Genomic DNA, 12,522 nt, shown 5'->3' with positions numbered 1-12,522 from the left:
TACCATGAGAAGTTCTTTTTTTAAATATTACTTTTTACGCTAATACCTTCATACTGTTTTAATAGCAACAAATTTTGTTTTTTAGAATACCGGAAGTCAGCTAAAGACGTCGATGTTTTTAATGAAATTATTGGAAGTTGTTTGAAAAATCCCGAATACAAAGCACAAGAAAATTCTATCAACTGTAAATAATGCTATCTTAACGATTAAGTATCACTACGAAAGACCGCGGTGGCCCTTCACGAGGCTGCGTCCTCCAGGAATCGATTACTACTACTCGAGTCCTCTTTTGTTATTTTTAATAATACTGATATAGGTCTTCGACGTTTATCTCGCGCTTACAATCTGTCTATGATTACTGTTCTTACAAAAATTTGTGGAAAAATTAGCGCCCCTGGAAGGAGGCGACCATTTGGGCCGGAAATGGGAAGACCGGGGTGCGAGGAAAAGGGAGAAGGCGTTTCGAGTTCTCATTTGAAACCGAACTAAGATATAGTGTAGGTCTTAGAATGTCTTGAGTACTTTCGAAGTTCAGTTTGTACGATTGAAACGATCTTGAAATCCTGATACAGGACGAAGTGGGTATCAAAAATTAAAGTAGGTGTCAATTTCGAGATGTTACAAAAAATAACAGCCCTCTTATAGGACCGACTTTTCTCTGTATCAGGCTCCCAACTCTTGCGCGAATCGCAATTGTATTATTTAAAATGATTATTTTGTAATTGAACAGTGTACAGATCGATGGACAGTAGAAGGAAGAATAAATATGAAACACGGTTAACAATTGTGTTTCTTCGTCCTACTGTGTCTTATGAAAAATAGCGAATCTATAGTCACTCCAAAATCAATTAGCCGCTCAAGATCATCTAATGATGTTATTCCCATTTTCGTCAGGTCTGAAGATGTCCTCTGTATTTATAATAAAAAGGTAATTCAGCAGAATTTTTAAATACAAAGTAGTAGCTAATGTTATTTATAAAAAAGGGAAGTGATCTTGAGTAACAAATTCATTTTGTTCGCATCTATAGATCGTACAAAGTCTTGGAAGCATGGGTTCACGTTTACTCTAAGGAAATTCTTCGACGTATGTCGTATTGAGCCGGTGGAGGTATATGACTGGTTAATACTGGTATCTCACTATCGTTACATCGATTAATTTAGAAATCCTTCGTAATCCCATAACTACTTTTATAATATATGCATATATCCTACAGACTAGACGTATTATCGGTGGAAAAATATCGTATCTTGTCGGAATATCGTAAATTTGCACGTAATACATTGGACGTTCTATACTCAGCAGCTTAATCTTCCCTCACGAGTATGAAATTGTAGGTTGAGCGACGGAAAACCCTTAAATCCCCACCCTGACACAGTTCCTGTAAAAAGAAAAATTCATTTGCTGCCTTTTTTACAGTTTGGAAGTTTGAAGATATGGAAATCTAGAATTTGATAATCTAAAAATCAAAAGATCCAGAAATACAGAGGCTTAGGGAATTAGATGTCTTAAAACTTAAAGAATTCGCAACATGGACCAGCTAAAAAGTCACGGATTTATCGACGCAGCAAACCAGAAATTTTTCTTCACGCCAAGAACACGAATAAAATGGCTTCGAGTAGCGAAGCTCATGCTGCTGCTGCTATTTCTCACAGCTACGTATGTCAACTCCCTATCTCTTCTTTCTCTCTTTCAAACTGGACAAATCAGAAGTGGTAGCAGCGTGTACCACTCTTAAACATTCTCCTATACCTTACCAGCTAATCGTTTAATCTACCTTGCAAATATTTTTACCTAGTGCTTATTGTGTCGCTTACAAAGGTTTCATTGACATATATACGACGAACTGGCCGAAGGTCCTCGATCTCTTTCTCGAATCGATCGTCCTATCTACATAAAGTCACGTGAAAGACGACTTCCTCTCGTAATTTGTATAAAAATTCATTGAAATTGAATCCGCAACTTGTCAGTCTGACGGGGATTAAATCTAACTAGAAAACACATCAATGGTCAAGGGTTGCATCCTTTCAAGGAAGATCATCGATCCTAAATGGTAGGAGTAGGAAATGTCATCTCAAATTCGTCGATAAAAAAAGATAGTACGTTAAAATGGGCAGTGGTAAACTTGTACAACGAGTCGAAAGGAATAAGAAAGGAGATCGAACTCGCAACTGATCAGGCTGGATTCGATTGTCCTTAGATTCGTGGTCTTTGAACGGTCCTTGCTTTTTTAAAACCTGCTGACTGCTTCGTCATCGGTCACGAAGTAGTTTGAATTCTTCACTGTCGAGCTGTACATGCTGTACGTGGGACTGCACACAACAAGGCCTGTCGTGCAACCGCTGAGCTCCTTCTCAGTTGTCACGGAGCCATGGCGGGCGATGGTCGATGTTCTTCTGTCTTTCTTCACCAAGGTCATCCGACAGTCCTCTGGTCGCAAGGGCATCGAGGGATACGTCGGTTGCCTGGCCAAGGTTGTCAGAGCACGGTCTCCCGTGTCATTGAAACTGCGCAAACGTTAGAAAGTAAAATCGGAGGGAGTGTTCGAAGATTCACAAATAATTTGAAGACTTTCATTAGTTTGAGAGAAGTAATTCTACATAGAATAGCTTATAATTTATAGATACCTGTGGTGCCTAACGATGCCTCTCTTGATTCTACAGTGCTCATTACCACCCTGACCCTCCAGCGCCGTTCCATGGGTTTTGCAAGCTTCTATTCCTATAGGAACCGGAGACAATGAGCCAGGCCCATAGGAGCCACTGCTCTGTCTTCTATCCAAAATGTGGACGAGCTCCACCGACGGTGTAGGTGAGAACGTGCCCTACAGGACACGTCATATTTACCTAACATCCTGCTATAATCTCTATTTCCACTACAAATCATTTCGAATACCAATAAGAAGCAAACTCAGGAAGGGACAGTGGTCGCCAAGGTTCTTCCTCAGCATCCAACAAGGAACCAGGAGGCTTTTCCGCTTAACTTAGGAAACTCAAAAGAAACTTCATTTTTTCAAACACTTTACTTAAAGATGTACAGAAACCAAGGATATAAAACACATCAGCCAAAAAAAAAGTCAAAGGGTTGTCGTGTCCTGGTCGCTCACCTGCAACGAGGGCCTTCTCAATGTTCCACCTTCCATACCGACCAGCTTCACACCCTTCACATTTTTCTTCATTCCAATAGTGGTCAGCATACTGTCCGGAGTAGTTTGAAACTCCATGTTGCTCCTTTCTACGATACTGAGCCTGTCGTTCTCTCTTTTCTCGTTTCCTATAGATGGGTCAGTCGTCTTGGTATAATGTGGACCAGGTGTCAATGGAGTTGTCACTGTGGAATTCACTGGAACAGTGGCAATAGTGGAGTTGCTGCTTGGTGAAATTACTGAACGATCAGTTGGGATGAGCATTTGACCCATTGAGCCTCGTAGATTTCGTACACCCAAAATTTGGCCTCTGGACACTTCATTAGTCTGTATGGGAGTGTACTGTGCGAGCGTCGGAGTATGCCTGCCACTGATAGTATTAGTGTGTATGGAGTTTCGCAAGGTCTGCAAGTGTTGCAAGCTCTGGTTGGCCTTTTGGACAGCAGTGCCAAGGTTGTTTGTCTTCGAGGTGTCCTTGTCATAAGGATCGCCAGTTATAGCTCCAGTGTCAGCGCGGTCGGTCATGTCCTCGACAGAGTTAGAGGTAGTCCTGTCATCGTCGTAGCTTCCAGTACCAACACCGTCACAGGAGTCCATTCCTGATGTTGATTTCTAGGAAAAGAAAGTATATTTATTGGAATTTGGGCTTATGTATAATTGTGCTGAAGATTAGTCTTAGAAAACTTACATTGACAGAGGAAGTCTCCATCAGTGCAGCGCCAGAGCTACTTTGTACAACCCCTGACTGATCTTTCGACTTTCTGGGTGAATAAACACTGAGAACATCGCAGCATCGAGGGAAATATCCTTTTCCAAACAAATTTCTGGTAAAGAAACTTGTAATTAGCTGTGTGAAAAGCGCAGTCACCATAGCTCCTGTGCGGAAGGGAAACTTCTGGGTTTGCGTTTCTGTGTCATAAAATGGATATTCGATCAACGCGGGCACTCCCAAGCCCTTTTCTCCACCGCAAAGGCGTAGAACAACAGCCACGAAGAATCCTGCGAGACAGCCATAAGTATCCACCATGGAGGGCCAATGGACCACCGTTAATAATTGTGGGAATAGTACCACATACACGAGATCTGAGCACAGGTACCTTTGAAAAGCAAGATCTTTACGTTAATTAGTTCCTCTGCCTAATTGCTAATGGTCACTGGACCAGGTTGCTCAAGGTAGTTGATTAAAGCGAATCTACTCACGATAGATAATAAACGCTGTCTACTGTGAGAGCAATCGTACTGGATAATACTGTAACTACCACCACTGCAATCCTCAGTATCCAATTCAACTCCCTTTCAGACGCCTATAACAAAGGAAGTGCAGACAAAAGAGGAGATTTCGGTTTTCTTCTCCTTTTGACGCTTCGAGACCAACTTAGGATAAGGGAGTGGTATTACTGACGATTTTTGAGGCGGGAAATTAAATTCTTCACATTTATGAGGAAGTATATTGTTCGATGGTGAACAAGACTGAACAAAATTATAGTCACAAAATTATAGTCAAGGAAATTACATTGAAGATATTCAGGACATATGAATATCGTGGTAATAATATTTCTAAAATTACTATTACTTACCTTTGGTCTCAGGGTGAGCTTGTAAACATTTCTTGAGAACATGGAACTGCTAGCCAGTATACTGGAATCTGCTGACGACATTACTGCCGCTGAGATTGCTCCAAGACCTGCCGATTAATCATACTTGTTAGTCTAATTGACATCAATCAAATTGCATTTTTTCGACTTACCTACGAAGGACACCCACTGTGGCGTTAGATATCGAAGAACCATGGGTAAAGCTGCGTTGCCGTCATTTGCTAATATAGTTTTATTAAATCCACCTACTGCTGACCAATCAGTAGCACGAGCTACCACACCAATCAACGCTGATGGGAAAGCAAGTATCATACAACCGAACATCGACGCTATCGAAAGGGCTGTCGCGACGGAAGTGCTTCTCATACTTAGAATTCTTTGAAAGTAAGCCTAAAGAAGTAAAGCATACAATTACCTTAATAGATACAGAGGGATTAATCTGAATAATTTCATACCTGCCAAGGTATTCCTCCAAATACTAGTAACAACATGCCATCCACCCATTCGCCAAGGTCCTCATTCCGTATTTCTCCCAGCCATTCGTCAGACATCAAATTCTTCTCGAAGGATACGGCAGGGTGAAGAAGGGAAAAGGGTGCAGCCACCCCTAAGCCGATTACGATACAGGCTAACTGCAAGACATCCGTGCATGCGACTGAATACAACCCACCAAACACCGTGTATCTGCAATTCAAATGAAATTTCAACGTTCCTCCTTCCCCTCCCAAATCAAGATAACTTCTAATACCCATAGAGTCTCAGAATCTCTAGAACTCCCAGATTTTTCAACGCGCTACATTTTTCAGGTACATACTCCACTTACACAGCAGCCAGGAGAGCAGACGCACAGACGCTTATATTCGGATCGACTCCAACAACGACAGCTAACGAACTTCCCAGGGCCCTCAACACCGCTGCGCACCAAAAGATATCGCCGCAGAGCGCTGGAAGAAACAACAGACCTCCGACTCCAGCACCGTACCTTTCTTGAAAGGGATCCAGCATAGTCACGTATTCGGCCTTCCTCATTGGTCGCACAAACAACACAGCTCCTGTGGTTCAAACATCTTGTTGATCCTTAGATTATCCTCGACCTAGATAACCCTTTAACTGTTCACAATTTCCTGAAGGGATTGCCCAGTCGTATTCCAATTAGAAGAATCATAGGGTAAACATTAAAAAGTTACTTTTTTAGGGAATATAGAGGCTTGAGGTGCAGTTGAAAAGGTTTTGCGGCAGCAAATCATCAGAGTGGTGGTTTTAATTAGATTTCTGTGGCCTCGGCGAGAGAAATGCAAACAAAATCGCGAATGTATAACTTCAATGAATTGGAGTTCGATTAAATTCCAGTTTAATGATTGAGACGATGAAAGGGTAACATCGTTAGCGAACAGGGTCGAACGTCGATTAATTGGATCCACGATGAGTGAAAATACAATGACTCCAGAATGGTTTACAGTGGTAATGTCTGTGTAAATAAATCGGTCTCGCGTACGGGATGATTTATTTTATTTTAGCCATTGTAATGATCTGATCTTGATGTAAATTTATTTACCCCAAGCCTCTACTCAATCGTGTCTCTTTAAGGAAGATAATAACGTTAGGAGTGCTCCAACTTCTCACAATTAATTGTAAATAACAAAAAAGGAAGGGTATGGGAGCTTTGAGGGAGAAAAGGAAAGAGTAAATATATCGAGGACACGTAGTATGTCCTCGGCCTTGGCAATTTCAACGCGTCCCATCATCGATCTACTCCTCTTGTGGCAGTTAAAGGGTTAAGGTTACAAGCTAACACGCTCTAAACGCGTGGTAGAAAGTGTCCAGGCATTGCTGCGTACCGAACAGAAGGCTGAGGCTGTAACCGAAGGGCACTTGACACCAAGCCAATCCTCTGGTAAACATCACTTCGGCGGTCCCGTTCACGTAGGCGCCGCCCACCCACGTGGCTTCGCATGGAAAGTACGGTTTTTCACGATTAGTCCATCGAATAAGCGAGAAATCGCTCTTTCGAGGGTAAATGTTACAAGGCGAAGCTGGTGATCTGGAAAAGGCTTGACGAGTTACGCGGTGAACCAGGGTCAAGCGACGCTCGCTGCTGACAAGGTATTCGAACTGAGTTTCTTTTATTTTTTAACGGGTATTTCATGGATATTGGCATTCTCTGAGGGATCAAAAGAGTAGAAAGAGAGTTCAGGGACCTGAACGTACATAACAATTTAACATTTCAGGATGCAAGACGCTCCTCGACAGCAGGAAATTATCATTGTCATAATATAAAGTTCAATAATTCCTGATATCAACGTCAGATAACTCTCCAGTGATCCATTCTGAAAACTATCCAGTCAAACTCAGCTTTTACTCCACTTCCGAGTATTTCCCAGGAAAGTGCTCTCACCCAACGACCCGAATTGTTCTTCCAGCGAATGCTGACCAAGAACGTCACGATAACGCGTATAAACGTCAGTACTCAGCGCAAACCTTTCCATCCCTTTCCATTCAGTCCATCGGGGTACGAGGACGGGCAGAATGGAGGATAATTATGACGCGAGTTTTCCCGTGCCGTGGAGAGAGCGTTCATTAAGGTAATGGAGGGACGCAAAAACGATTTTCACTGTGGAAATAGAGCATGGATGAATGTAAGACGAAACGTGGCTCGATGGTGGGCTCGGGGCGGCCACGTCGAACGGAATGAAAGCGCGAAAAGGGATAAACACCTGCATTGGAGAAGGTGGGACGGAAGGGAGGCAGGAAGCGTAAATGCGGGGAACGGTCGAGTGAGAAGCGCGACAAAGCTTGGAATTCCCTCGTGTCCTACTGCCGTTTCTCGATAAAATGCGCGTGAAAATTGAAGTCCAGGGACGAATTTTCTACGTTTTAGTTGAAGCGTTCCCTTTCAAATCGACAATTGCAGTCGCTCGGTGGCCTAGGTCACACGATTGCTTCGTTGTCCAGTTTTCTAGTGAATGTGTCTGTGAAAATGGGAATCAGTACGACGAAAAGGATTTGGAATTGCGTTACTGTTGTAAGTTGATGTTTTTTGTTGGATTAAAAAATATTCTTATGCGTCTTATCACTTAGAATTAACTTCACCGTGGAAGTGCTTGTTCTAGTGGGATAAGGAAGATTTGGGAATTGAGTTCTGATAATTCTGTCTGGGAAGATTTGTATTGAATCGTTAAACTAGATTAGTGGGCTTATAGTCTGAGAAAGAACAAGCGGATTTAATAACCACATTCTGCTAATCCTCTCTAGGTAGACTTACGTTAAACTACATCATTAAGTAGAATCCCTGGAGCAGTTTAGTGATCTATAATGATTCTACTGTTCTCTATTCTACCTCGTGGTTCGAGTAGGAAGTTAGATTCAACATAAATCCACTTAGTGGGAACTATTAGAATAGACTTATATTTGTTATATACCCTCAATAGCTTTGACTTCAGGCATATATCCAATTAATTTCTAACAATCCTTGTGGTACGTGAGAGGGAAAAAAGATAATGTTCTTTGATCTCAAGGCTTACCAATTAAGGTGAAGACGCCAAGAAGCGGGCCGACGTCACGATTAGCCAGCATCATGGCATCTTGTCCCTGTCGTTCCTTTTTTTTCTTCACTGCGGCCGCCCAAATGCCGACACCTAGCACAGCCAGATAAAACACGATCACGCCAACCACCCCTATCACGTACACCCCCATCGTTGCGCCTTTATTCTTGTCCTCTTCTGGGATAACCCTCTGATCCCCTGCAACTAAATTGTTTCGAAATTAGCATAGCTTTTTTCTCCTCTTTTTGTACCCCTAATTATTTTCTACTGGAAAATACTGCTATGAGAAGGTTGGAAAAAAGGGTATATTTATTTAAAAATTTAAAGGGTCTCCAAAATTTTGTAGAAATAATTTACAGGTGTACTAAAACTGAAATATTGACTATTTAGGTATACTATTTATATAGGACTGAAGAATAGTGCACGCATTATAAGCTCTACTAGAGGAACGTTTTCAAGATCTACAAGGTTTAGTGAAACAGAAAGATATTATGAAAATCTACAGCATGTAATTATTCGATAGAACAAATTTAATTTTAAAATTGAATTTTAATGAATGATTAAAAGCCATGCATCCTCCCACTAGAAGCCTGAAATCGACACGATTTCATTTGTTTCATTTTCGTTATTGCAGCGTATCGAATATGGATCAGCACAGCAGAAGTATCTAATAAAATTCATCTATTTTTGATATCGTTTTCAGTGGAAGAACGTGTCGTGAAAAGCAAGGCAGGCAGGCAGGGCAGGCTTGAAGCAAAAGTTAAAGCTCGGTAAACTGTAGCTCGGGCAAATGGTGGAAGAGCTAATCGACCGCGGCGGCAATTGCAGCGTGGATTAAAATTCAAGTGTGGCCCAGATATCGGCCACGTAGCCTGGGTCGTCGGGTCATGACCCGGGCCGACGTGTCGGTGTACTCACGTAAACTTCGGTCGACACTCGCTCCTCTCCCTCGGCATTATTAATTCGTTCGGCTACCGCTCGCTTTTTATCCCTCACCCCCTTTGCTTTCCCAGTTATCTGAAAAGCGTACGTGAGAAAAAGGGGGAATGTGAGAAGTTTCGAGGTGAAACGTATGAAGGACCCTATCGACACGTGCGAGAAAGGCGAAAGATGCAAATATATGTGGGTCGTTGGCAATTACACTTTGTTAGAGGGGTTCCTAGGCACCTGGAAAGCAACATAAACACTACCTTTGCTCCTTTTTTAAGTAGACACTTTCTTACAAGACTTTTTACGTGATTTTTAAAATTAAGATACTGATAATGTGACTGAAAGGAGTATTAATCTTCCAGGTGCTTGGGAAATCTTCATGTTGCTTTTAAATATTGAAACTAGCTAAAAAAAGACATCTCTCATCTCTACTCCGCTTAATTTATCCTAACACATTTCATCCTTTCACTATTAGTATTCCACCCCCCAGTGGTCACCTTCTGTTAATTGATCAATCACCTGATAAAGTGAATTCCTCTCAATTACACGACCTATCAGACTTTCCATCTGTTTCTTCGCCTCCTTCGCCTCTCTCGCCTGCGATCACATTTCCCCTCTCCAGAAACCAATTAAAACGAATCCATTATTTGCGTATGCGAGCCGATCGGCAGCGTTAAGCTCTCTAAATACCCAAAAACCGAGGATCGATAAATTTACAGCATTCGACGGGGCCAATCGTGGTTGAGCAAACATTGCTCTTCCGCGTGAGGGGGTGAAGCAGGGAAAAAAGATGGAAATCGGAAAACCCAACGATAAAATTCCCGGTAACGCAAGTTTTCTGTAATTCGTGTAATTCCTGCGCAAAAAGCAGAAATAAAGAGCGGTTCGTTACTGAAATCGCTTACTAATTAAGTGTAACGAAAGGGCTAGGAGGTAGGAGGGATAAAAATTAACGAGCGGAAACCGTCCATGTGGGACAAGAATAAATAGCGAGAGGGGGCCGGGGGGACTCTCTCGTTATAAATTCGCGGGAAACGCGGGTGAATTGGAACGGATGAAAAGCGTTTCAGGTTTCCTGTAGACCGGCAGTCAGGCTCTGAAGAGATTAAGAAGGGAAAAGAAAATGGTGGAGGAAGGGAGGTCGCTCGACGGGGTTAAATGACTCCCAGAGACGGTGTATAAGTTTAAGGACCTTGTTCGTCTGTTTTTTTCTACGAGGGAAAATCCGTCTGCGATTATTTCAACCTCCTCCAAACGAGATATCCCCGATCGTGGACGTTGCTAAGACTTGGGAGTGGAGGGAGGAGCAAAAGGAGAAGAAATAAGATGAGGGAGAGACTGTTTATATTGTGGTATAGATTTCTTAAGCTAAAGCTCGTTAAATGGCTAAGCTGCGGTCGAATATTATAAACCAAATGATGCTGTGAGATGAAAATTGAATGGAATTGACCATGTTCTTCATTGACGAACGATTGTTATTCTGAGAGGAAGGTATTTAGTGGAGATTTCGAGTTTAGGTAATAATGTAATAGTGAGTTTTAGTTTAGCGATAATTTAAATATTCTTCTGGCAGAAGAAGTAGTAATAGAATACAATTTCAAAAGGAAAGAGTAAACTCAGACTATAAAGATGCAGTATTATATTCTTGAAGAATGTAACTAATATTTGATAGTATTCGATTTTGCTTTCCTAACATTGATCTCTCTATTTCAGGTTGGGAGAAATAACACAGCTCATCCCTCTTGTGACTCATATCACACATCATAGAGCACTCACTAATCTACTCAAGACTCATCCAGTTCCTCTAACATCGTTGGAAGTTACTGCCTCATTCATTCAACAAAATAGGAATTCTGAAAGCTCTCTACAATCCACTCTTGCAAACTCCAGATTCTCAAAACTCTCAAACCCTGACCTTACAAACACCTTTTCCATAATTTAATCGCTTCCCAATTTCAAATTCCACAAAATTTTAGTATCCTTGTACTTTCTTCCAATTCCACAATATGTCAGATTGCTTAATATTAGACACCACAGGTTCTCAGTTCTCTCACTCGCAAGCAGCTCCTCAGAACTCCCAAACTCCGTACTGCCCTAAAATCCAAATTCTCAAATCCCTTGTCTCCTTCAAAACTCCACCGATTCATCCAAAATAACCAACATTCAAGACATTCCACAAAGATAGATTCTCTGGAACCTCCTTGACAGAGAGAAGGAAAGCAGAAGCAAGTCAACGATGGCGACTTACCCTGGAACACGCCTCTCACGTGAGAATCCACATGCTGTTCCCGCTTCGATTTCCAAGCAGGAACTCGGAGCTACTCTGAAATTGTGGAGGGTTCAGAAGAGTCGTGGTGGTCCGAGGTTCTTGTTCCCCTCAGACGAAGAAGAGACTGCTGAAGAAGGAGTGAAGCGGGTGCGTCGTTGGCACGCGGACGCTTACGGGCGACGCGTACGCGAGCGGACGGAAGGGAACCAAACGTACGACTGAATCCACTCAGCATCCCGTACGGCTGACGCGATCTGCGCTGGACCACCACCTCGCTGGGGGTCGTGTCGCAGAGGGAGAGAGATAAAGACGGAAGCTGACGCGGGACAGAGGGGAGGAGAGATTGGGAGAGGGCGGCGAAAGGGGCATTGAGAGAGAGAAGGAAATGAAGAGCAGCGCGAGAGAGAAGAGGAGATTGTGAATCTAGAGAAGGGTGAAACGTGAGATCCGGAGGGAAAGGAAAAAGAGAAGGTGGAGAAAAGGATTGTGGGAGAATAGGGGATGAGTCTAAAGCGAAATGAGGCATATGGAGGAGAAGAAAGAGGAGGCTCTAAGCAAGACAACAGTCAGATGAAGAATTTGTATATAGAGTGAAGTAAGGAAGGTAGCAGAAGAAGAGGGGTTCGAAGCAAGAAAAGAAGAACTTGAGGTAACGTCATTTATCAAGTAGATGTTTTTGGGTATATAAAAAAAATGCTAGAATAATGTAAAACATTTGTAGTTCTATAAGAGGAAAACCAACTAGTAAGGTATTAGGAGAAAGACAGTAAGACAAAGGGGTGTCAAGAAAAATTGTGGTAGGAAAAGAAGAAAACTGCAAGGTAAGAATGGTGTGAGGTGGTACCGCGGTCAAAACGGAACGCGACGATGGAAAAAGTTGAGTTACAAGCAAAAGAAGAAGGTGAAGAAAGTTGTGAACGTGTCACGCCAGGAAGACGAACAGAAGCTATAACTCTAGAGAAGTCCAGAGTGATGGACGCGTAGGAAAGCGAGAGAAGAAGCGAGAAAAAGGGAAACGAGATAGGGGAGATCGGTATATGAGA

At 42.4% G+C, this 12,522-nt stretch overlaps 1 protein-coding gene across 3 annotated transcripts; it reads right to left on the bottom strand.

Moving 5' to 3' along the window:
• Positions 1-115: 115 nt before the first annotated feature.
• On the bottom strand, positions 116-11,891 carry LOC143181762 (high-affinity choline transporter 1). 3 transcript variants are annotated; one of them, XM_076382393.1, is made up of 13 exons: positions 11,459-11,891; positions 9,199-9,297; positions 8,260-8,484; positions 6,577-6,684; positions 5,562-5,790; positions 5,194-5,422; positions 4,891-5,128; positions 4,721-4,827; positions 4,344-4,447; positions 3,832-4,240; positions 3,105-3,755; positions 2,626-2,822; positions 116-2,505 (listed from the first exon to the last, which is right to left on the bottom strand). In XM_076382393.1, the coding sequence occupies exons 3-13, from the start codon at positions 8,429-8,431 to the stop codon at positions 2,229-2,231; spliced, it is 2,721 nt and encodes a 906-aa protein (XP_076238508.1). In that variant the 5' UTR covers positions 8,432-8,484; positions 9,199-9,297; positions 11,459-11,891; the 3' UTR covers positions 116-2,228. The 3 variants fall into 3 exon arrangements, with proteins under 3 accessions (XP_076238508.1, XP_076238592.1, XP_076238645.1); XM_076382477.1 differs by lacking the exon at positions 9,199-9,297; XM_076382530.1 differs by lacking the exons at positions 9,199-9,297; positions 11,459-11,891 and having other exon boundaries at positions 6,577-6,779; positions 8,260-8,395.
• Between the last annotated feature and the right edge of the window lie 631 nt (positions 11,892-12,522).

The sequence above is a fragment of the Calliopsis andreniformis genome, chromosome 1, assembly GCF_051401765.1.
Source record: "Calliopsis andreniformis isolate RMS-2024a chromosome 1, iyCalAndr_principal, whole genome shotgun sequence".
Classification (NCBI taxonomy): domain Eukaryota; kingdom Metazoa; phylum Arthropoda; class Insecta; order Hymenoptera; family Andrenidae; genus Calliopsis; species Calliopsis andreniformis.
This window is presented reverse-complemented; position numbering and strand designations above follow the sequence as displayed.